This window comes from Echiichthys vipera (genome assembly GCF_963691815.1).
Source record: "Echiichthys vipera genome assembly, chromosome: 2".
NCBI classification, from domain to species: domain Eukaryota; kingdom Metazoa; phylum Chordata; class Actinopteri; order Perciformes; family Trachinidae; genus Echiichthys; species Echiichthys vipera.
Window position 1 is genome coordinate 12,566,213 of NC_139827.1, and position 26,719 is coordinate 12,592,931.

General features: G+C 42.0%; 1 protein-coding gene across 5 annotated transcripts in view; it reads left to right on the top strand.

The window, feature by feature from the left end:
• Positions 1 to 26,719, top strand: part of lef1 (lymphoid enhancer-binding factor 1) — a 68,226-nt gene that overhangs the window by 14,272 nt on the left and 27,235 nt on the right. For 4 of the 5 annotated variants that reach the window (XM_083934330.1, XM_083934331.1, XM_083934332.1 and 1 more), the window contains exons 1-3: positions 10,350 to 11,325; positions 13,256 to 13,322; positions 14,580 to 14,704. In XM_083934330.1, coding sequence (XP_083790456.1) covers positions 11,128 to 11,325; positions 13,256 to 13,322; positions 14,580 to 14,704 — 390 coding nt within the window. In that variant the 5' untranslated portion in view covers positions 10,350 to 11,127. Of the gene's footprint in view, positions 1 to 10,349; positions 11,326 to 13,255; positions 13,323 to 14,579; positions 14,705 to 26,719 lie in introns of those variants that run through there. The other variant, XM_083934333.1, reaches the window with a different exon arrangement.

Consider the following 26,719-nt stretch of genomic DNA (forward strand, 5'->3'; position numbering starts at 1 on the left):
TTCCTTGCGGGAGTCATTCCAAGGGTCAATAAAAAGAAGTCTAAGGTGTCAACTTTCTCATCCAACTCTCCACCAGAAAAGGATTAAGCGTACTTCCTAAAATGTTGAACTATTCCTTTAAATACCACGATGAACACTATTTAAGTTTTCAAGTACTTTCACAGAAACAGTGGAAGGAAAATGTCTGCAATGACTTCCATTTGCCATAACGGATCAAATTAAAACATCTCCTGTGTTGGCTGCTAAAACTGCATTGCACGCCTTCCCCTTTAATAGTTTGGTGAAAAACTGGACTTTTCTATATCAGTTGTTTCATCATTGACCCAAGGAATTCTCATAACCCGAGAACAGTCTTTGAATGTGTTGGATTAAAGCAAGGAACGATATAAAAATGAGGCTCAAAGGCTCGATAAAGAGGTCGGGAATGCCTTTTAAGTCTGAACCTGGGCCAGTTGTGGTCTACAAAGAGAGGAAACATTCACATGTTTTATGTGGTGGTGGGTGGGATTGCTGTCTATGGAAATGCGTGAACATTTAAGTGTCATCTCTGGTGGATTAGCCTCTGTTAAATTATTTGTTTCTCTCTTGCCTCTATATGTCTTTGCATCTTTGCATTGTAGTGCCTGAAAAAGATGACCCCCACCCCCCTCCAACAGCACTGGCATTCCCAGACAAATCAAACATTAAGGCGGCCAATGTACTGGATAGAGATAAAACAGAGAAATGCACAAGGGAGGCTTGTTTATGAGCATCACTCCAAGTCAAAGCCAGGGCAAGTCAAGTGATTCAAAAGAGGGAAAATGACATTAACAGCAATGGGAAGGCACAAACACAGTAAAATCAACAGGGGCAGGAGGTCACCACGCCCCGCCCTGAATGAAATACCTTCCTGATCCATTTTGAAGAACATTTGGTGAAATAATATGAATGTTTACAGAACTCACTTAGAGGTGTGGTGGCACTAAATATCACTCTCACAGGCCTTTTCGTGACTACACTTTATGAAGCAGATGGCAGGGCGAGGCAGGGCAAGAAGGATTTTGGCACAGCCACTTTACTATACATCCTCTGGGATTTTACGGTTTCAAATTTGGCTCAAATTGGGCCACGACTTGGGCGAGACTGAGGCCAAGAGTTCAAACGCTCTCCTGGCTGCATATTTCAGCTGTAATAAAATTAGCGACAAGACAAAACAGGCTGTAGCTTCACACTAGACCGTACGTCTCGGGCCCCACATGCTGTATGTATTGCACTTTAGAAATATTACCTGCGACCACATGTTGGAGCCCAAAGGAGCGTGGAGGGGAAAATATGACATTTTCAGTTTAGAGTCAGCTCAGAAATAAAGGCCAGTTCGGTCTGCCTTTGATCTCCCCTTCCAGACCGAGGGACAGGAACAATAGCACAATAATTTACCGACACATGCAGTCATGCATGCACACAAATATAAACCTCAACACACATTTGCCATACACTTTTTCTTTACACACGATTACTCTCAGACAATCCAGACAACTTTTAAAGACACAAGGTAACTTTTTTTTTGTGAAACTATTTTGAAAGATGTAATTTAAGATACCACAGAAAATATATTTCAATATTAGTAATCACCACTTCTATCAGAAGTAATTAAAACAGTGACAGGATAAGTAAATCACTTTTGTCTACTCGAGAACATGGCTATTCTTTTTTCTTCCTCGCCTGAGGCCTGCCAAGAAGAAATGACTCATTTGCAACAATTTCTTCATGCTGGGAGACGTGGGGGGAAAACCCTTAGACAAAGGAATGAAATGAGTTGTTTCCCCACTCTGAAACAGAGTCAAATGCAGCCAGCCTAAAAAAAATAAAAAAAACCTCATCTGATGCTTTTTAAGTACAACAAAGGAGCTGAGCCAAGGTGCCTAACTAAACCTGTCAAATTGGCACCATGTGCCTGCGTCTGGAAATGCTTTCCTCTCTAGTAACAACTCCCGGGAATTGTGGACTTTTTTTCTGTTAGACTAGAAGAAATCAATCAACACAAGTAAGTATCACACTCCAGTGGTTTTAACAGTTAATATCCTGATGGTGCAGGCTGCTGCACACAGGAAATCAGCTACCAACCTGGTTAAATATTGCTTGCTTGGACTCTTTACACAGTCCCTCTTCAGCTGTATAGAAGCTGTTGCAAGGTATGAACCCGGTGTTTCACTGCGTTCAAATAATTACATGCAATTGAGGGTGTCTATGATGAAGTGTTTAATATAACGTGTTATGAGAAAAAAGTGTTTTTGATGTCTACACTACCTATACCTCATAATTTTTGACAAATAACTGGTTATGGCAACTTAAGCTGCTCTTATCAATAGGTTTTATATTAGCGGTGGGTCAAATTAGTGTGACTGTAAAAGAGGTCGCTCATAGTGACACTGAACTTTACCACACGACTCTCCAGATAATGTCCGGCACATCAGAATCAGGTCCAGACTTTATCCACAGTTGCTCTTTCACACGTAGCACACAACAGGAAATTTCCAGCGTCAGACACTCTCACCTGCAGCTGCGGAAATACTCTGTTTGGTTTAGGTGAGGAATGGCGCCTGGGTAGAGCATAGAAGAGGCATGATGCATAAAGTCTGTTTAATGTCTGAATTTGTGTTCTCACCTACAGGTCCTCTGGGTAATGTATGGATAAGTTCTGGGTTGCTGTGCATGTGTGATTCATTTTGATTGCTCTCATCAGCTTCATTTCCAGTCACAGCAGGCAGCTAGGAAAATGCACCAAAAACCCCACTCTATTCCACCTGCTCAGCACCAAAGGAGAGTCAGACAAAGTTAGCGACTAGCCGGTGAACAGTGTAGAGAATTTTGCAACTCAGTTGCCAGAACGACCCTCAACATTGGACTTAAAATCATCAAGCCACTAGAAACACGATTCCAAATGCTTATGTCGTTTGGTGTTTACTTGATCACCCCTCTAAATTTGTTGAAAATAAATCTATTCTTTTTTTTCCCTTTCTGTTGCTTTACTCAGGTCAAATAAAATGGCTAGAATCGGAACTAGAAATGTCAAGCAGAAACATAAATCTAACACTGAATTGATTAAATCTTAGCAATACCAAACCCTAACCTTCTCACACCCAGACACAGTCACGCACAAGCTTCCATACTGATACTGACACACACACACACACACAAACACACACACATAAACACACACACACACACACACACAGTGAGCAATTCCAGGCTGGCTGTGTTTACTGTTTAGCCCTGCATGTTGATGTGATGAGACACCCAGGCTGATAACACAGGGCCAGAGGTACTGCCGCTTTCGTGTTTGATCTCAGGCAGCCAAGGCCGGCTGAGGCTGGGCGACGGGCACAGACAGAGGAACGGGGTCAGCGAGGTGTGCTGTGTGCTTGATTACAGACTGGATGGGGGCCCCGCGACCTCTTAGCGGGTCAGCTCTGAACCCTGACCCTGACACAGCAGGTCCTGACGCAGTGCTCAATGCTTTCTCCAATAACACAGTGGGATGAAAGGAGTAGCTGTGTGCGCTGAGAAGACTGGATCACTTCCCCTTTGGACCTGAAGAATGTAGCACAACACTGCAGCGCACAGTGGAAGACGCCGGTGGTGAATCTTGGCCAGCCTCTGGACATATGTAGGCCCTGTGCAGTCAAAAGGAGCCTTGTCATGCCTCTCTAACCTGATCAATTACACCAGTCGAGACATTGCCCTCTCCCACAGCGTTACTGAGGGAAATACCTCTAAACTTTCCCTTGGAAGAGGACAAAAAACTGCAGAGGAAGGGCTTTATTCTGATCTTCTGTTTAATATTTCAGCAACCGCATTTGTTGCATTGTGTGATAGGCCATCTCAGATCGCTCTTACAGCACACACAGAGTTAAGCGACTGCCCCTATCAACAAAAGAAACCCATGGTGCCAATGGGCCAGCTCAGCAGATTCCTGCAAACTGAAAGTCCGCTGCAGAGAAGGTGGCCGTCCCAGCTGGGTGAAGTTTGTAGGTAAACACCCTCACCATTAGTTTCCCTCAAGGCACCTGGGTCAGCCAAGTGTTAATCTGCCTATTAGTCTTCAGGAGTGACAGCGGGACAGGGCTGCATGTGCACACACTGGAGAGAAAGACTGCCTCTGTCATGATATTATAGCCTCAGAGGATTTTCCTTTTGGCCGCAGTGAGGACAAGCAAGTATCAGTGCATGGTGTGTGTGGAGGAAATGTAGAGAAGACATAAAGATTGTGTCTGTGCATGTGCATGTTTGTCCAATGCTGTCCACCGATGATGGCGGCGTGCAAGCACTCAGGTTTTTGAAGCTTGGAGAATGTAAGTTAATACCGTCTCGCCTGTGAGAGTGAGCCAAGTCTGAAAGAATGAATGATCCCTAACTCTCCTTCTCTTTCTCTGAGGAGCTTAGTCAGAGGTGCTTCTCTCTTTTCTGTCATCTTTGCTGGTTGGCAAAGATAGAAGGGCGGAGTCAGGTGCCACTTGGTGTGAATCACTCTTTATCTCTGCGAGTAAGACAACAGAGGAGTCTGATGATTGGATTTGTTAATCTGTACAGTGGGTGGAGGAGTGGATCCTCATGAGGAAACTTGTTTTTCAAGTACATTGTTTCAAAAGTATTAATGCTGCAGCTCTATGGATGGCAATTTCGGTCAGTTGGTTAGTCCACTACTATGGTTGAAATATCTCAACAACTATTTGATAGATTGCCATAAACGTTTGTACATATATTCATGGTCCTTAGAGGATGAATTCCACTGACTTTGGTGATCCCCTGACTTTTTCCACCACCTCCAGCAGATCAAAGCTTTTACTTATCCAGTAAAAATATCTCAATATTATGACATTGATTAGCACAATATTTTGTACTGTCATTTATAGCTCCCAGATGATAAACACTAATGACATTTCCTCTAGTGCCACCACGAGGTTGACTTTTGTGGTTTTGTGTGACATTTCTCCACAGCTGAAGGATGGATTGCCACAAGATTAAGTACAAAGCATGTGAATTGCAACAACTTTGGTGATTCCCTGACATTTTGTCCAATACTTTAGTTTATGACTAAATACTTGTGTTAAGTGCTAATTAGCAAATGTTAGCATGCTAACACACTAAACTAAGGGGGTAGTGCGACTCTCCGGATGTTGACTTTTTGGGAAAAGCCATTGGCTGCCTATTTCAGCCAGATGGCAGGCATCCTCCTCCCTTTCCGCTATCTATTTTTTCGAGGGCACCATTGCTGCATCCAGGGTTTAGCGCCGCCCAAGATGAATGAGACTTGTTGTTAAAAGGAATACAAACAAGCCAGATCACCCCCCCCCCAACCCCCCCAAGAATAGCAGCCAGACATCCCCAGTGCTAACACAGTGCCGTGTAGAGAGGTCTGGCAATTCAAGACTACTGAATATTGTAAACATCACAACACATAAACATTATTCACAATCACATTGTCATTGTGAGCATGTTAGCCAGCTGATGTTAGCATATATCTCAAAGCACAGCTGTGCAGCATTGCAGAGCTGCAAGCACAGCTGTAGACTTTTTTTTTTTTTTTTTAGATTTCTTTCATAGGAATATCATGATGTTTGTTTAATTGCCTGTATTCATGGATTTACTGCTTTCTTTTTTATACTCTAGCATCTTCTTTCCAAATTTAAACACATCCAAACTATAGACATAGCATGACAAATTCCCCTCCTTTTCCATCAAGGAGATAATTTCCTTTTAATGACAGTTTGTCTGAGACAGCCTCCTGACAGCGTTGCCATAAATCAACAGATCACACGTCTGCCCCTCTCTTTTCCTCACATTACCCCCAAGACACTTTCCTCCCCTTCAAGAAGGTGACTCATCTTCCACCAATCAAAGAGCAACACAAATAATCACTCACCTCGGACCTCCCCCCTTTTTGATTTGCACGTTTGATAAATGGTGTCTTTTCTCTGCTTTAATTGCAAGCTCTTTTCATCATAATTTGATGTTGGTTTCCTGTCGTTTTCTTGAAGATGGCAGTGAGAGCCAGGGCTATAATTTCTACATCAAGGAAGTTGTTATGAATGACTAGCAGGTGGAATAGACAGCAGAGTAGGGATTTCACCACTGGACTCACCTGGCAGGTGAATTTAGGAACTGATATTGACAAATCATCATACTGAACGGGCAGATGCTCACACATGGAGACACAGAAACACATACACAGCACAAAGCACAAACGGGAGATAATTAGGGTAATTTCTGTTTGAAGTATTGTGCATTGCAATGAAAATAGAACAGATAAAAGATGAGACAAATATAGATCTAAAGAGGACCTTGACTGAATGTTGTTCCAACAAAGAGCATTTTGTTTGACACAATTCATATTGTCTGCTAAACTGATCTGCTCTCCCAACTTTTATAAGAGGGAGGAAATACATCATATAAAACAAAATATGCTAAACATGCATTATGTTCATCAACACTTTGTGTCTCACGCCGATGTGTAGACCAATAATATATTTATTTCCTTCTTCAGATTGACTACCAGCTTTTAAAGGGGGAGATGAGGAATCGAAATCCGCTGCTGATAAATTATGCTGTGTGTATTGATATATTCCTTCCTTATATAACATGCAAAATGTAGTATCTAAAGTGAGAGACAACTGAATTCAGGTCACAGCGCAGCAGGAAATCTTCCTTTTCATGTGAGATCCAGAGGGGTCACTCTTATGAACTCATTAGGAGAGAAATGCTAATGTAGCTCTATTTTTTTCTCTCCGCTCCTTCCTTCTCTCTCTCTTTTCTCCCCACTTCAACTTTTCTGGTTATTTCAACAACCAGAGCTGCGATACGCCGAGCCTCGCCGGAGAATATAATGTATTTTGATCTCAAGGGAAAGTGTGTAAGGTGGTCCTGACATCGCCTTAATTAGAGAGGCCGATGTTCGTCGCCTTGTCATCAAGTCGTTAAACTAGAATTATTACACAGCAAACAAAGCCTCGTCTTTATCTATGCTGGGTTATCATTGATGTGCTTTTTACACTGATGCAATAAATATTCATTAAATTAATTAAATAGACAATGAAAAAAGAAAATCTATAATGCTCAGTGAAATATGTACATCAGTGAACAAATGACCTCTCTTCACTACTCTGCAGCAGCCTCTCGTCATGCAGCAAAAGCCATTAAATAATTAGTCCCTCACTCACCCAAGTCTTTCTAAAACTCTACTTTTCTTTGCAAGACCACAATATGACGTTCTAGCAAGGTTATTTTGTTTATGTTATTTTGAAATGTTCCATGCAGGAATCTCAGTTACATTGACATCCTAATTGTCTCTTTTTCTTGTTCCTTTTAGAGGCTATGCATCCTACAAAACTGTATTATGTAACATTTAAAATTTGCCTTAGGTAAAAAAATATTTTGTTTTATTTTCCTTCTAAATTATCTTATGTTTGCAGCTTGTATATGCCGACTTTGATGATTTCTGGGGTGTCTGCTTCTTTAAAAAATGCACTGTCAATCTTGATTGATCTGTGTGTTTTGAAGATATTGACGTTCCTTCCTCATTGTCCCCCGCTGCTGTGTGTGTCAAAATAATAATTATACCTGAAAAATCTACCTATTTTGTTTAAATGACAGAAATTCAAATAGGTTTATTTGGGAGTGGGACTGCTTCATAAATATATTGTCGTCACCAATCATACATCCATACATCTTATGAAAATCCATTATATTTAACCATGTTTTTCAGCTGGATACTCTGAGACCCAGCAACAGAAAGGCCATTTTCTGATATGAGTTCAAAATAAATTCTTTGGAAAAGGTCCTAAAATAATCTTACGTATTTTCTAGAAGAGCTATTGAAGAGGGCCTGAGGTCTTAAGAATCCCAGGGTTAGTATTTGTATTTATTTTGATTACAAAGTCTTCATATATATTGAATGTTATAATATATTATAATGCCAAGAAACCAAAGCCAAAAACAAACATGAATCATTTAGTCGTGTGATTTATTTAATCTGTTTTATTTTTCACAGTTTAGATCTTTTCACCTCTTACCTCAGGCCCTGCAGGCCTGCGCCATCTCTTTTTTAGTGACTTAATATGCCTACCCAAAATCGTTTTTTCCCCTTGATTTCCTTTTCTCCCAAATTTTATAATTAAAACCATATCCAAGGTGAATGCTGTAAAAGACACGGAATAAAAATATATTTCAAGGCAACGAGGTTGTTCCCAGCTTGGTTTCAGGGTGGTGGTGGTGGTGGATGATGGTAGCATCATTTCAGATCGTGCCAGCAAAAAAAAAGTAGCGGATAATTAAATTAAAGAAGTACTGTAATTAAGTAGAACCGACACTTTCCACAGAGTAGGCAGGGGAGCAGCCAGAGTTTATACCTTGTATTACAGTTTTCTCCTTCTGTTTTCTTTTTGGCTGGAAACAAGAAATATAATGTTAAAGTTGTTTTTTTTAATGAATGGTTTGGTTGTTCGGGTCTGCGTGAATCTGTCTAATTAACTCTCTCTCTTTCAGTGCTGCATGCGCGTGTGTTGGTGCTGCTGCCTGTATCCCTCGTGCTTGCGTGCGTGCGTGCGTGCTTGTGTAATATGTGAGTGCGGGCGCGTGTGGGAGCGCGCGCTTTCCGCCATACTCTGGAATGCAGCCAGTCTCGGCTCTTTTGAATCCACACTCTGCTTCCAAAACCAAAAGCCTTTGATCTTTTTTTTTCTGTCTCCTTACCCGGAAGAGAACCCCCTCTCTCTCTCTCTCTCTCTTTCCCTCTCTCTCTCCCTCCCTCTCTCTCTCTCTCTCTCTCACTCTCTCTCTCTTTCCCTCTCTCTCTCTCTCTCTCTCTCTCTCTCTCTCTCTCTCTCTCTCTCTCTCTCTCTCTCTCTCTCTCTCTCTCTCTCCCTCTCCCTCTCCCTCTCTCTCTCTCTCTCTCTCTCTCTCTCAGCTGTGATGAACGCACACGTGGAAATGTTGGCCCGGCTCCACACTCGGACCAAATTTAGTCATACAAAGGCGAGGGAGAGCGAGGGGGAGGAGGGTGGAAGAGGGAGGTGGTGGTGGTGGTGGTGGTGGGGGAAACCGGGCGGGGGGAGTCGGGGATGAAAGAGCCAGCCGCCGCAAGATCAAAGGCAGCCGCGGCTCCGCCCCGCTAACCCCACCTCCGCGCTTTATAAAGATCTGCCTCCCCATCCCAACTTTGATTCTCACGCAATCTCTCGCTGCACAGACAGACGCAGAAAGCACACCACTTCTACTGCCTTTAAAAAAAAATGTACTTTCCTATATTTGAAACATTCAAGTCACCAAGACTCCAGGTTTATTTGATTTTAATCATCATCCCCCCATACGTGTGTTTTTTGTTGCTTATTTGTCATTCTTAATTACAAATAGCGTTTATTGTGTGTGTTTGTGTGCATTTCTTTCAATAACAGGTGTGCCAATCATTAATCCCCGAACGGTTTTGTGTGTGTATGTGTGTGTGTGTGTAGGCCTACTGCATATGCTAATGATGAATGGAATAATATCTAGGTAACTGAGTCGTTCATACTCTCTTTTTATATAGATGATAATGGCCAGGTGGGTTGTCTGAGACGTTATATAATTAAGGGTCGCTAACATGCAAAAGTGTGGGGACCCCCTGGCTCGTTCTCAGTTATTTCGTTAAATCATATCACATTTTATCTTGTTGCATAGCAATGGCATAAATTAAATATTTGCACAAATTGTTACAAAACAAAGAAAACGGTATTGCCAATGCAAAGCTATTAAAAGAGAGTTTTTTTTAATGTTGCTGAATACATAGGCTACACAAATATATAAGTAATACACCTGTACGGCCCTGTTATAGGTTGGTGGAAGTGTTTTTTTTAACGCACGGAAGAAGCCCTAACTATTAGTTTTCTTCTTCTAATGTGGCAACCAGGTTGTTGAGTATATTTCTACAGAAAATAACGCTATTGCCAATTCTTGCGTTTATAGATGCACCTCTTCTGCCTCGGCAAAAACAAGCTTGAGTTCATCTTGTTTTATCATTTCTATTTATCATGATTGTTTTGTAACCATCACACCCAACCGCGTCAGCCTCCTCGCTTCTTCTTCTTCTTCTTCTTCTTCTTCATCTTCTTCTTCTCCTGTCTGCCCGTTTGTTGTGAGCTGCGTATAAATCTCTCTCTCAGGAGGAGTGTCAATCGGTGCGCTGTCAATCAAGAGCCCCGGCTTCCCTTTCATCTCTCCTTCCTCCCAATGACTGAAGAGAGAGAAAGAGGAGGAGGAGGAGGGAGGGAGCACGGCTACATTACCAACACACACATACACACACTGGTTACATTACACTGTTGGAAAGCAGTGCGGGAGCAAGTGGAGAAGTCGGTCCGCGGCGTTTTTTCCTCCTCTCTCGACCTTCTTTTCTGATTGTTTTATGACTTTTGCTTTCATCCCTCGCGCGTTGAGGATGTGTTTTGAAGCGCGAAAGCGGCGTAACAGTGTTGCTCGTTGTCTCGTCTAAAGTGGTCATTTTCTTCCAGTTGCACATCCATCAGTTACCTTTTCACCTTCTCGCGGTGTTTGGGTTTTGTTAGCCTACTTATTTTTTTTTTCTCCCAAGGACGACACCGCTTCTTCACTTGGACCACTGAGGAAATATTTCTCACTTTTATAAATGCACTTTTTAAATTCTTTTTCTTGCTGGACCATATCCGTCGGTGGTTGTTGTTGTTGTGTGTGTTGACTGAAAAGCTAGTGATGAGATTTTAACTCGTGGGTTGTCTTCTCTTTCCCCCCCCCTCATGACATTGAGGCGAGCACCGGACTCTTGTTGTGAGACTTTACATCTTAAAGTTTGTCGGGTCTGAGTTTCAGTCCTTTTTATTTTAGTTTAAACACAAAAAGGACGCCGACAGCAACCCCACTCCTCCTGTTGCTTCAGTAAAAACACACCGGCAGCGTGTTTGCACGCCGCTTCCTCTCCGTGTGCCTCACGGTCGACGCTCCGGTTAAAAGAGGGGGACGTTTACCCACTCGGTTTCGGGGGATTTTTAGTGGGAGTCCCCCCCACCCCCCCTGTAGTTTCGGACAGTGCTGGCGTGTCTTCAGTTTTCTTGGTGAAACCAATACGAGTAAAAACATTTCAAAATGCCACAGTTATCAGGCGGCGGAGACCCGGAGCTGTGCGCTACGGACGAAATGATCCCGTTCAAAGACGAAGGAGACCCGCACAAGGAGCAGATCTTCGCCGAGCTAAGCCACTCCGAGGAAGAGGGAGACCTGGCAGACATCAAGTCATCTCTGGTCCACGAGTCAGAGAGCAGCCCCAACAGCAACAGCCACGATGTGAGTAATGTTGTGGGTTTGACTGATGTGGTGAATGATGAGAGGAGGAAGGTGGGGTATCAACTCTGAACTCCCGTCTGAGAGGGGAAAAACAGCCTGCATCCACCCTGTAAACAAGGATGTTTAATCTCTTTAATGATTAAAAGACCTGGTTTTCATTTAGCTTTTGGTGCTTTTAATGAATGCCTGAGCTTTTAAAATGGGCAGACGCTAGAGCAAGTTAACAATTTACACCCTAAAATTAATTTCCTCCAGTGAAGACCCTGCTAAATTTTATGCATGTTGAGTATTTTTAGTATACAAATTAAACTAAAAAAATACAACCTGAGTTCAGCTGCATGTATAGCTGCCACTGCATTTTTCATTTTTTTTATTATTATAAAAAAGAATAGCTTTAGAGGCACCACTCAGTCTGTAGACTATTCTCCTCCAGAAACCTTCTCTATATGTCACATCTTAAGCAACCAATAATGGCTATAAGGCCCAGTGCACACTTTAACATCTGTGGCAGTTATAGTTCATTAGGGAAATTGTGTAAACCGAAAAAATGACAATCATATATTAAGATGTAAGAATTGGGGCCTTGTTTGCTGCCTGTGACAAGTAGGCTAATAGCTGTGTTTGCAGGGGTACACTTAGGTTAATAACCTTCAGCAGCTGTAAACACCAGCACATGAATCTGTGCACATGGGTCTTATTGACAAACAAGGTGATTAATTTATTCCAAAGGTCACAGCTTGTAAAATAGGGTACAATCTAAACTAAAGGACAATATCAAATTATTTTGTTACCAGGATGTTTGTCTATTTCTAATGTTATTCTTTTATTTTATTATTGTCGTGTTCATTTAATGCCAAAAAATTGGTTTAGCATGCCTTGAGGTTTAGAAAAATATGAAACACATCTACAGTTGAATTTGTTTTTGTCCGTCTCCACTGATCAGATTATAAGGAGACATTAAGAGGTAAATCAGAACACATGTATTGTGTGTGCAAATGCATAAAGAATCTCAATGAAAGAATTATTAATGAAGCATTTTTAATGTTTCTAAAAATATTACCCTCATGCTTTATATTTCATACTTGCAAGATGACATTTAATTAACACACAAAAAGACATGTGAATAGTCATGGAACACCAATCACCGTTAAAATGTGTTTTACATTTTTTTTTTCCTGCATCCATCCACTCCTGCACCAAACTCAGGATGCAGGCTGCAGCTTCCCCATCACAAAGTTAGTCGGCTGTTTTTGTCATTAACCGCAGTGTTAATGAAATTTTGGGCACATCCTGAACAAGACTGTACGCATTCACCACCAAATGTCCTAGAGACACACGAGACGGAGGCTGAATGTTAATTAGGAATCCAGTGAAGTTCCCTCGCTCAGCTTGAAGCCATCCTGAGGGGTCTGAACTCCAAAAAGAGGTCTTCTTGCCTATTCGGGTTCGTAAAGAGAACAGAATTGGTTGTGCTAAAAGCAGGGGATTTATTTTATTTTTTTCTCCACCATTTTCTCTTTTCATGGCATGATTTTATTACACAGGCTTTTGATTTGTAACACAAATACACTCCCATTTATTTGAATTTGGAAGAAGGCTTAAACAGAGATGAAATTGAGAGTGGACCTATGGTTTTGAAACAAGTTAATTTCTAAGCTCCTTAAGGAGATGAAGCTTAATTAAGTGGTTCTTTCGAAGCTTTGATGCAGGCTGCTCCCTCACCTCACCTCTCCTATGTGTGTGTGTGTTTGTATGTATGTGTGTGTGTGCAAGCTTGCTCTGCCTTGGTGACGAGCAGAAGGGACGACATTTGTCTCAGCTGTTTGACCGTATCAGCATGTTTGTGTGTGTGCAACTGTGTTTGAAGGCCCTCTGAATTGATCCACCATCATTTAAATTTTTCTTTAATCTTTTTTTTTTTTTTTTACAGGCAGCTAGACAGTCCCAAATACCGCAAGATTCATATCATGAAAAACACAGAGACCATTTGGAAGATGGTAAGTGACATCGCCTTAAGCAAGAGCTCGTTGAATCATCATGCTTTATAGGACAGCCAGCATGCCATTTAGCTGCAGTAAAGCCCAACATTTATCTGAATAATTTGCTGCAGTTTGAGAAGTTGAGGTTTTAGAGATGACCGTGTGCAAAAAAAGCCACCTGGTTTTCCCCCCACACAGAAGTGATCAGTCACACTCTTGCACTGTTGGTCCTCTTCTTATCAGAGCCTGTGTTTCTGGAGACAGATAATCTCTGGTCCAAGTCTAGTCAGGACATGCTATACCTGCATGGACACAGCTACCTGTTACCTACCTCACAGATGAGGGTGCCCGCAGAACTAAAGAATACTTGAACTGAAAAGAGGATGAATTTGCACATTTCCTGTCTTAATTTTCAGAATGATCATTATGGCACATGAGCCCACAATTCGAAGATAACTCAGAATAACATTTCTATCTCTTGTGTTTCCTATTATTTCATTTCCCTCAATAAACTATTTCCCCACATACATTAGCTCTTTGCTCGCACGGTCGCATGCCACATGTTGCTGCCGCTTGGGCTCTTTGCCCTCTGGGTATTGTAGTCTGACCCCGCTGCTGCAGGTCATCATTAGGGCTTTAAGGGAGGAGTGTGTCTCCTCTTTGTTCCCCTTTCACTCCTGAATAGGATCCCCTCAAATCAAACACTGGCTTTCTTCACAACCAGATCCATGTTGCCATCAGGCTATATTTCACACTCCCAACCCTCCGGTCTTATTACGCAGCGCGTAGTTGAATGGCGAGTGGCGCTGCATTGAGGCCTCTTGTATAAAGCTCCCCCTCTCAGGTCAGAGGCACAGAGGAACAGTTGGGGCGTCTCCTGTTTTGACACAGTCTGTATGTTCTTCTAATTGGTGCTAATTGGCACAGAGGGGCTGTATTGTTCCTCTGTATAATCTCACCAAGACGAGAAGAAAGGGCACACACAAAAGGCCGAGGCGAAATGGGGCACGGGTTAAAGCGATCGACAGTGATATCATTACAGCCTCAAAACAAGCAAGCGAACACTGTGCTCAGCTTTGTCATTATTACTTGCCTGATTTATTGACTGGAGCGCATTTAGACTTTGTCATTTGTAAGATTTGTTTATGTGTTAAAGCTATTTTGTAGTGAGACATCCAAAGAGTTTTGACATTGATAAATTACAAAATGCCTCAAGTGAGCTTTTTGTAAACACATAGTAAATTACCACTTTTTAACCTTTTTTTTTTAAATTAGGAAAACTCCAAGACCTTTACAGCAAAGGCCATCCGTACCAGGGCTACCCAGGCTACATCATGATGAGCAACATGAATGACTCCTACATGAACAATGGCTCCCTCTCGCCACCCATGCCCAGAACGGTGAGTACCAACCCTTTTTTTTTAACAAGCCAGTGAAACTTATATATCATGGCATCATTGCTGTTGATGTAACAATGAAACTGTGAACAAGTCCTCTTTTTGCTTGAGGTAGACAAAACAAAACAAGCAGCACAGCTGAACATCTCAGCATCAAGTCATTGAAGCCATTTGAGAGTTATAAAAGGTATGAGCCTTTCTTAATTTTGCGTGGCAAGGATATATAGGTAGGAAATAAATTGTTGAGGATTTTAATTGGTTGAGAAAAAAGACTCTAGAATCAATGTTATTTTGTCAGTAGATTTGAGGTGTGACATTTATTTTCTTTGGTGGGCTAAGGTTTTTCTTTCTTTTACGCTGTAGAAGCTGGTTAAGTGGTGCTTAAATTGCTGGTCTGAAACACATTGGCTTCGTTCACTAACATGCCCGTTGGGATCAAAAGCAAATAACAAACATTGAGGATGATGATGATAGACCTGCAGAGATTTAACTTCATGTTTCACCTGCTCAGGTTCAACGGAAGTTCAGACGGTTTAAAACATGAACTGGTGACAAAAGTTTGTTTGAAAACTCAGCCACATATTCTGGTAAGGTAACATAGAGCAGACTGAGGAAGAGGAAGGAAAGCCACCTGTTGCTTTACCCGCCCACAGACTCTGCTACACTCTCACCTTTTAAAAGATCTAATGTATAATAAGTTGTCCGTATTAATAAAGTAAAACAAATTCCCCTGAAGAATCAAAGTACTAGGATTTGCAATACTTAATCAAATGAGCACCTTAAGAGGAATAGAACATTTCTGGCTCTAATTTTGATAGTTGATTTTGTTTGTTACTTGTAGAAACTACAAACATTTGCTGTTTTCAGGCTCTTTAATGTGAGCATTTGCTTCTATTTCACTCTTTCCATTCACTGTAAATGGAATACTTTGTGTTTTGGACCATGAATCGATCGATTGTTGATGAAAATAAACTGTTTATAGCTTGCCAAAGCTCTTGGGTCAAAATGCACGCAGAATAATTTAATATCAAATAAACATTTAATTTTAACTTACCCCATGCTTTGACTTCTCTATGATTACCAACACATCTAGTTTGGAATATATCAAGTTTAAATTAGAAAACCATGCCTGCAAAACTCATAAATCATGATGTCATAAACAACTTCCACCTGAAATTAAGGAAATATTTGACTAATAAGAGACAGCATTTTCAGGTAAGAGCACATTACTTGACTTACAAACTTAACCCTCTTAAAATGATAGAAATAAAACACCCAAGAATATTCACTTTCAGTGTTTGTAATGTTCGTGTTGTTGTGTAGTATTTTTGTACAATATTTAACCAGCATTCTGTCTGCTTGACAACCATATGTAATTCTTTGGAAACCGAATGCCTGCCATACTTTCCATAGGATCAACATAAAATAAACAATATTTCTCATCTTGTTAAAATCTTAAGTCATGCATGTCTACGTGACCCAAGAGTCCCTCTAATTAGCCCAACATGACTGAGGAGGCCTGAAGCCAGCATCACGTCTCTGAGGTTGACCTGCAGAGGAGTTTTTTCGTACAGTCCAGGGGTGTTGTTGCAGATATGGTTCCTGTAATGGTATTAATTTCAGGCCAGCTGCAGATCTCTCACTGGCGGCTTCCTGTGTCTGTCCCGTTTGCAAATTTCTCCTCTCAAGACAGACATAAAGCACAGGGCACACCAGCAGCTGTCCACTCTAATCCTGTTTTGACCATGTCTCTGTATCACACTTAGGAAGACAACCGGCCTCAGTCTGGTTATGTTTTGGTGCCTCCATATAGAAAACACTCACACAAGCTTTGGGTTGATTGTTCTTTTGCAGTGTATACACGTCAGTTTCATCAGGGTAAAGTTTTGAAATGTGAGTTCTGCGTTATTGTAAGAATCAGCTTTCAGAGGCAGATGTGATTGTTGGGGGCAGATGCCACATGCTGTGTGTAAACGAACTTCATTCACACGCAACTCTATCCCAGGATGATGTTAAAATTGCATTGCTTCCACTCTGCCAAAGTTTCAGAGGATGAAAGTATGTGACATTGCAGAGAAAACAAGATTACCTCATGATTTCCCCCTTTTCAGTTTACAAATAGTGGTTTATGAAATGTAGGGCACGATGCTTTCCAAATTCTCTTTATGGCTTGTTTTCTAGTCAATTTTATTGATTATTCCATCGTTCGCATAAAAAAAAATTGCAGAGGGTCTGTATGGAGACCAGCTGACTGCATGAGAGGAAATTACCCTTCACTGCAGATGAATTAGGCCAGGCAGTTAGGCAGCATACTCGCTGCCAAAACCTTTAAAGCCCCGCTTTTATTTTTAATTTACCATGGCTGCTTTTTTTTTTTTTTCACCCAATTTTACCCCTCACCCTGTCTTCAATAAAACGGTAGTCATTTTATGTACGTTTCTCTCACTTATCAAATAAAAAGAGCCAAAGCTTGGTGGAAGGATCACGGAACATGAGTCTTCTGGCTTTCTCACTGATGTCAGCTTGCTGCCTCTGCTGCCGGCCACCGCAGCCACAGTATCTGCAGGGCTGGGATCGGTTTTCACTGAGATCAAAGGCACATTCTCCCTTTCATTCTCTTCCATCCCCAGCCCCACCACCGTCCCCCAATTCCAGTCGTTTAGATTGATTTCCATTGACCATGACATTCCTGCACATGCCGTCCAGTCATGATGGAGCTGTTGGGAGTAGCTGATTGTCAGCAGATTTTAGGGCTTCTAGCTTGATGGGTCGCCTCCACCACAAGAGCTGAGATTTTGGTGTCAAGATGCTTAATGGTGTTCAGTTGCAAATACATGTCGACCACTTCAAAGAGTCAGTGGCTTGTTATGAATACCCTCATGTTTACGTAAATCTATAGCTCCTTTAGGATGTGGTGTCTGCACAGTATCCTGAGCAAAACGTGTAGAGAGCTGGGAGTTCACCATCATGTGATATGGATCTTTCTCTTGAAGGAGCAAAAAGGGCATTGTGTTTATTGAACATGAGGATTGGGACAGGTGGTGGTTTATGGTGTGAGCATTTGGTCTGATGACAGAGTGACAGTTTGACAGGACAGACCCTGTACGCAGAACACGGAGTTGTTTCTGGTTGTGCTAGTATGTATACATTTTGCTGAGGGAGTGCTGTCCAGCTATTGGAATCAGCTACACTTAATTATTTTAGTTATAGTTGGACTTTTATCATAGGGCTCAAATAGATTTTGAGAAATGATCCGTCATCTCACCTCATTACCACAACAGCAATGTTTTCCTGTCCCAGGGCTGGTGCCAAAATCTTCTACCCCGATATAGGCAATTTCATATTTTGATAACCATATATAACTTGATATAGCATGTTTTCTGGTAATGCAATATGTGAAAAGTCTATTTTATCTAAGCCTGTTTTTGTAGACTCCTGTGGGAATTAAATACTTTAAAATTAACAATGTCCAAAATGAAGTAAATACTGCTGTGACGCAACTGGTTTTTAGACATAGCGATGGAAACGATATGTAAACATATACAAGAGATTATTATATTGTTTCGATGACTTATATCGTCATACGGCCCAGCCCTTCCCGAGTCCCTGATATGTGAACATTAAAAAAAATGTATGTTTTCAATAAATCAAAGTTCTCCAACATAAAGCTAGCTGTGTTAAGTTTTAGTCTCTTACCTTGAATAAGAAACTGGATTGATAATTTAAATGATGGTAAAGTTGTTGCAAAAAGCCAAAAATAATCTGGTTAAATAAGTTAACAGAAGTACACAGAATTTTTGTCTGTTGTTTTGATAGGGGTTAGTGTTTCTCTCTCACAGGACTTTCAGATGCATCAGATGATGTGAAGAGACTTGTCTACACGTAATGATTCATACCAACGTTGGTTGTAAAAATAGGAAGGAAATCTAAGGGTTGTTTTCTCTCTGGTCTCTGTGTCTTTGTGATTGTTTATTGATTGACAAATGAAACAGGCTTTTAGACTTTGGTCAGAATAATCAGAATACCCCGCATAATGTTGCTGATAATGATGGTTGCCAAGTATAAATCTTCAAAGGATGTCATCACTCCAGGTTTGATGTGTGGAAGAATAGAAGTTTTGTATTATCTTTCAAATCAGTGTCTCTGCAGCCTCCTAAACTCAAGTGAGGATTTGAAAATGACAGCTTCTAAATAAAGACCAACGTGCATGTGATAGACAGTACTTATTTTTAAATGACCTGGAGTCTATTCTGAGATTCTGTTAATTGCCACTTAAACTTTCCCCCTTAGTTGAAATCACAAAAGCTCCTCTGTGGGTGTAAAGAAACATGCTACTGAAACCCTTTGAATAACTCGTACATTTATAGTTGACAAGCTAAAGACAAAACTGCTTGTTCTTAGTTCTGAAGTGTTGATGGTGCAGGCATACAGTTCAGTACTTCACCTGACTGTGAAGATGTGTTGGTGATCTCCAGCTGTGTTGGAACAGTCTCTTGTGCAACAGCTTGAGGAGACGAATGGATAGAATCGCTGATGTTTTTGCTTCTGTGGTGGTGGTGGTGGGAGTTAAGAGAGCTCCCTCTCCTTTGCCATGCACTCTTTTTTTTCCCTTTGGACCCTCAATTGCAGATCCTCATGGCAAGAAAGAGGGGGTGTGGAGGGGGTGCATTGCTGTACTTTCCTTTGATGTAGTGGGAACGTGACGGATCTGCTAGCCAGTGTCTCGCAGCGTGGAATCACTAACCCAGGCTTACCTAACGGGATTTGGTAGGACCGCTCTGGTGTCCCTCAGTGCCATGTGTGTCCTGAGCTCATGCCCCCAGCACTACCGTGGAAGATCCCTGTTAAAGAGAACACTGCATTTACCAGCAGCCTTCCATGTCCATACATAATGTTCTAGATGGCAGCTTATGGCACCTTGTGTAGTTTTTATTCTTTAAAAAGTCTCACTGTAGGGTGGACATGCTGTGTGAATTTTACCACAGCTAAATGCAGCGTTTTGTCTTTGGACTCCATATAATCACCCCACTGTCAGTTAGTTTTCCTTAAGAAGTCTTTAGCCGTGTCAATATGTGTATTTTAGTCTGAAAATAAAAGTATAGTAGCTGTCAAAAGACAGAAGTATAATTGCCTAATTTAATGCTGTATATACCAAATCGGTACATATCAAAGAGTCACGCTGACATTGATGTCATCTGCTGTGCAGCTCTATCAAACGGCGAAATGCGTGTGTGTGCACATGAAGGACAGCAGCAGGGACCTCACACAGAAGAAACACTTGGTGTCTCAGACTCTTTGTAGTGCCGCTGGGTCGTGGTGTTTTATAAACAGCACCATTAACGCCAAGGTTTCTTCTCGTACTCCACTGTATGGTGATTGTGGTTGACACGTTTACTCCATATGCACGGTTCTAATGATGCCATGTGGTTGCAATCACCTTATCGGTGTGTTTCATCTTGCTAAATGGAGCTCAGCAGAGAGATTGTATACCACGGCCCCGATATATGTACTGTTGCATACCATCAGGTTTAATTTTCTGGTGGATTTATTTAGTAGTATAAAAAATAGTTACATTTCTATATATTTATACCATTGACTGTAAATTAAGATGGATGACGCAACTCCACTTCCTCCCACTGTACACGGATACTGCCGTGTTGTAATTTTGCAAATGTCTGCGCAGTAGGGATCGTAGGGTAGTCAAGTCATCGAAGTCCATACACCTGTCCGATCAATTGCAAGTCGATCACAACTGTCAATCATGACGTTTCACTCCTTTTTGATAGCAGCCAATAACTAATTAATAAAAAAAAACACTTTTTTAAATTTTTCCCATGTCTCATCCGCTAACATGGAGGGGGAGGGACTTATTACCCATGCTGCAGCCAGCCACCAGGGGGCGATCAAGATGGTGTGTGTGTGTGTGTGTGTGTGTGTGTGTGTGTGTGTGTGTGTGTGTGTGTGTGTGTGTGTGTGTGTGTGTGTGTGTGTGTGTGTGTGTGTGTGTGTGTGTGTGTGTGTGTGTGTGTGTGTGTGTGTGTGTGTGTGTGTGTGTGTGTGTGTGTGTGTGTGTGTGTGTGTGTGTGTGTGTGTGTGTGTGTGTGTGTGTGTGTGTGTGTGTGTGTGTGTGTGTGTGTGTGTGTGTGTGTGTGTGTGTGTGTGTGTGTGTGTGTGTGTGTGTGTGTGTGTGTGTGTGTGTGTGTGTGTGTGTGTGTGTGTGTGTGTGTGTGTGTGTGTGTGTGTGTGTGTGAGACACACTTAACCCCTATTGATGTTTATTTTGGGCATGTGTTACTGCTCAAAGTGAAGCACTCATAGATGATGACACTTTCTTCACTCCCCATCCTCCCACTGAATTTGGATGAAGCTTAACCAATCAAGCAGTGCTGCCTGGAGCCAGCCAGTCAGGCTTCCATGGACACACTGCCGCTCAAGCCCACAACACCTGCTCAAAGGACTTCACTCTTCACCAGCAGCCTGCCACTGATCTCCAGGGGTCAGTGAAGGGCCTCGCCAAGGTTGTCCCTTATGCCCGATTCCGTTTGATTGGCCTGGGTGTGGACTTCCTGTAAGGGTGGATCAGAAATGGAGACTAGAGGGGGCGGTGTGTGTGACTGTGCTTAGTGGGGAAAGTGGTTGTCTTTTGGCAAAACTGTTGGCTTAAAAACTAGTTTTGTAGTCATTGATTGTTTAATATGTCCCTGTAGCACGCGTTTCATTGATCTGGGTTGGTCTCAAAGCTAGGATTGAAGCTTGACAGCAGTCGCTCAAAGCTCATCACAGTACCTCGCTGATAGTCATAAAATGGGTAAAAACTTGAATAGCTTTATTGACTTCATCCTGACAGGTCTTTATAGAGGCGAGCAGTGTTCCAGCTAGTAAACTGCAGCAAGGGGAACAATAGGACCACAGGAGTGAAACATGGGTGCAAATCCAGCCGGCTGTGTCCAGACTTCAGAGAAGCTCAAACAGCCCTCACTTTGTCCAGCTAAGAAATAGCGCTATGATCAATAGCTGCTCTGTTTTGTATGAAGTTGGTCAGTCTCTGGCGCACTCTTTCCCTCCCTCCTTCTCTTTGCTGTTTCATATTTTTCAGAAGCTCATTATTTCTTTCTGCTGTGGGTGTGAGTGCTAAAGAGGCTCACATGCAATGTGTATCTGACAGCGCTGAAATATTAATGGTCCCCAGTGTAGGAGGTTGGTATAGGGCCTGCATAGTTACAGTACAAAGGGTGCCTTCTCGCCACCAGGCTTTATTAGCAGAGCTGTTAAATGAATGGATGGATATAGCTTTCTTCATGTCTCCTTTTGTGTTTTTACGCTAAACACCAGGCTACTTTATTTTCGGCTAACAATTTGCAACAAACGTACACACACACACACACATACATTGTGAAGTGCAGGAGCTACATTACGCTGTTGAGCTTTCTGTGGGAGGACAAAAAGGAGGGCTTTGCTATCAGTTCATTTTGTGTGGTCTCGGTCATAAAAAACACGCTGTTCTTTGACTGTGAAAAAAAGCCTGTCTTTAATTTTAGGGAAACCCATAAAAGTTTGTCGCTCCTTTCATATCGGCTGCAGAATTGAAAACAAATGCTACATTCTCTCCTCCTCTCCTTTGAACTGGCCAATTATGGAGTTGTGAAAATAAAAATCAGTCTGTAGATCTCTTTACCCCCTCTCTTTTCTTTCCGTCCTCCCCTCCTTCTCTCTCTCTCTCTCTCTCTCTCTCTCTCTCTCTCTCTCTCTCTCTCTCTCTCTCTCTCTCTCTCTTTCTTCCTCAGTCACTTTCTTTTTTTCTCCTCCCCCCTTGTTTTTGAAGAACCGAGGGGGATCACTGATGTCAAAGTCAAAACCAAGAGCATTAAGAAAACTGGCGAAATGCAATACAGCTGCAATCCGACATGACGCTAGAAAATAGGGCTGAGGAGCAGAAAGCCTCTCTCCCGTATTCCCAGGGCGCGCAACTGCTCCCGGCCTTGGCTTTGATCTCTTCAAAGCCTCCTGCCTCCTACTAGATGGAGAGTCTTGGCTGCCGCTCGTGAGCGCTGGAGAGAGGCAGGGAGGGAGGTGGGGGTGTTTTTTGTGGGGGGAGCCGTCGTCTTTTCCTTTCCAGGGCTGAAATCAATCACGGTGCCGAGGCAATTATGTGTAATTCAACCCCAGCCAGATTAGTGACTCTTGTTACCTGAGCGACCGGAGCTCTGTAATCTGTGAGACACACCGGCTTCACCAGCAAAGGAGTAGCCAGGAACAGGCGAGGGCACTTGAGGGAAAGGAGGGGATTGAGGGGAGAGGGAGAGGTGCTGAAAAGCAGGCTGCCATGCTGCTGTCCAGCAGAGCAGAAAATCGGAGTACAATGGAGTGATTACACTTGCAGATGTAGCCATATTTATGATGAGGTGGATAGAGAGAACAGAAAGAATGACGAGTGCTCATTGCCATGGAGCTTGCTAGTTGGTGTGCTAACGTGCCAGGTCTCTTTTGTGTTAAAACATGTGCGTAATGTCACCTCCACTGCGCTTCCAGTCCTCACCCACCATCCACCGCCCTGCCCCCCCCTCCAGTGCCATATCTCTATCCCTCATGCCCTCCACAGTCGGCTCTGAAATGCAAGCTTGGCCAAGGCTCCTGCCCCAGGCGCCCAATTTACTATGGCTGGAGAAAAACTCAGTGGCCCCAAGTCACAGAGGAAAACAGCAGAGTTGAATGCTACTCTTTCCCTGCTGCTGCAGTTCGTCTGATCTGTGCAACTGTTTCAGTGTCTTAACACCCAGCAGTGTAACAATTTACACCCTTTTTTCTTTTTTATGTGACTTACTGAGGAGATTTATCCCAATTATGTTTGCTCCTAGTTTAGGCAAATCTAGTAAGCTGTAGGAGTTTGATGCACATGACTAATACCACCTAGCGTATGTTGTTAGATTATTTGAGTATGACTTTTTATAAAGCCTATGATAGATTCATGTGGGGTTTAGCAACAATTAATTGGAGGTTAGGTAGAGTGTAGAGGAAACAGTACTGCTTCACATTATTGGTATTTAATTGGGAATAATATGATTGCCTTGGCTTTTATTCTTCCCCTGCGCTCTGTCTGTAAGAACTGATGTTGATGTACAGGGATGAGAACAAGGCTTTGTTTTTTCCACAGCAGTGACTTGATGCAGGATGATGAAACCCACAAAGATATCTAGCAAGAATGTGTTTGTTCATCTGATGAGCACGCCTTGTGCTCCATGTTTCTTTTGATCATTGGACTGCTCGGTCGGTGATTGAAGGCACTTGTTTTCCTTGAGGGATGTACACATTGAATAAATTAGATATACCGTCCTGTAATAATAGAATGTAGATGATCAGCAGGACCTTGATGTCTGTGATAGTTTTAACAAGGTAGGTTTACAGAGAATTGGAGCTGACTCTAAAAATATAAAGGTCACGCTGAATGGATTATGTGGCATCAATGGAGTCACCGTCCAGCTCAGCAGGAGCCCTTAAATCCACTAGCAGCCATAACCCCTCGGCTCAGGGGCCAGGTGACACTTTTCATGTTCTCCAATGGAGAGACATCACAGAGGCATCCTCCACTTTGAGCTGCCTGTCATCAAACAATGCTTCAAAACATCAAATCAATCCACCCCCACTGCAGCAACCTTTTTTGAAATGAAAGATGGAGGAAATGCAAGTGCCCACTGTTCCCCCTGCACTACAGATCTACATTTTCATTTCTCCCATTGAAAACATTGATTCCATACTGGAGCAATGAAACAGTAAAAAGGTTATGCTTAACTTTTATTTTAATAGTTAAACAGTGGTTACAAATCCACCCAGGGACAGTTTTATGTGGGTCCACTTTATGAAAGGGGAAAAACAGGATATAATACTCTTTGGGATTACAACTCTATGATTTATACAGCCTACCCTTTTATGGTAAATATTGGTACTTCAAGCTGTACTTCAAATCTGCTGCCCATGATCGCAAAGATGTCTATGAATAAAATTGTACATAACTTCAACAGAACTTAACATTAACTTGTCATAAGGTGATGCAGTGATTGTAGAAAGCTCCAGTAATTATCTGAATGGGTCAAGATCTTAGCCCTCATTATATAAAACAAAAACTTCTACATTTTACTTGCTTTGGTTTGTTAATATATCATCTTACAGATAAAGACATTAAAGATATACTTTATGATTGGCATGTACTGCAGCCTACTTTTGTATTTTCTAAAATATTCTGTTTAATATATTAGATTGAGATGATTAATTAGTCTGGTGATTTTTCAAATCAATCAGAAAATAATCATTCATAATCACTTCCTAGAGCCAATGATTGTATATTATCAGAGGTCTTTGAGAGGATACGCCAAACAGTACCAAAGTTCATATAGCTCCAACATGGAATAGCCAAAGTTAAAAAAGTACGTATGGTTGGTTATGTAAGGCATAATGCCAAGCGAGGGTTCCATTATCGGGAATTAATGCACAACAGGGAGGCCAGAACCGTTCGATGCACAGCATAACGTTAGCATTAGTGGTCTTTTTTTTCCTTCTTTTTTTTGGCAATTTACCATGGTTTAAGATGGATGATACACCTCAAGGTGTCCATCATTAATGGACTAATGGCAACCGTTCTGGCCTTCCTGTCATCCATTAATTCCTGATAATGGACACCCAGTTATGCCTTACTTAGCGAAGACCCTGCAGCAAATCAGAATAGAGTATTCACCCTGACCATGGTATACATATTACCAATGCTTGTTTTATCTAACCAATTGTCCCAGAGCCAAAGATATTCAGCTCAGCTCACTGAAGGTAACATTGCTTTCTTAATAGGCAAATTAGATTATATTATACCATAAGAGCAGTCCACTATGAATAAATCTGGCTAAGAGCTGAATTACAACAACGGTGTGTTCATTGAATGGCTTCTCATTCTTTTTTTTGTGGCATCTGGTGCATCGGTGTACCCTGTAATGTAGCCGTAACCATATGCCCTGAGCCCAAGGATCCCCTTTTGTGCTGAAGAAATTCACTATTACCATTTCTTTAGAGGTATCAAGGGATAAGCAGACATTGTCGGTTGCCATGTTGTACATGGTCATTGTTTTGTTTGTATTAAAGCCTACAAAAACCCTGCCACAGAGCTAATTGACGGGGTGGAGTTTTCATGTGACCGTTCAGATCCTTGGAGAGGTTCTTGAAGTGTTCCCTGCTTCTGTGGGGATGAAGAAAAGACATTTGTTCGGAGGGGATCAGATTTGAATAGCTTTGTGCTTTTCATTCAGATCTTAACAGGGGCGTGTGCGCCTGGCTGGAAAGAAACCCTAAAATGTGTGGTTTGATTAATGACTAATTCCAGGCTGAAAGGCAGTTGTTGGTAGTCTTTACCAGTTAATCTCTTAAAATGTGGAATCACACCCAAACAGTGGGCCGCTGGTATTGTTGTACAGTCTATAATGTGAATTAGCCTAAAGGTTTGCAATGTGATCCACAACCATGAATGCTTCTTTGTGGCTTGAACCTTGCTTCTTTATAACCAGGACCAAAACAGTCATATGACTTGTAACATAAACACCAAACGGCTTTGTCTGGGTGCTTGTCTAATTATGTAAAAAGATAATTTCTGAAGTAAAAGGAGACAGAACGACTATAGCTTCGTGCACAATGGTTCGTTGAGATGAAAAGAGTATTGAGCATGGGACCACGGGGTCAAAAGTTCAGATCAAGGTCAGGACACAGGTGTCATGGCACCTGAGGCAACAATGACCCGCCGTTTTTTAAAGCATTACATAACCTACATATTTAACTTTAGTTTTCTGTGGATTTTATTTTTTGTTCCATTTAAGTAGTCAATGGTACAGACCATCAATATTTTAATTCTTTCTATTCTTACACGTTGTGTCGGCGGGTGTGCATCTGTCTGACTGAAATACAGAAGGAAAACTAGGTCAATACTCTCTACAGCTCAGGCAGCAGCAGCTCTCATTCAAATCACCTCCCCATCCACATTTTCCGAGT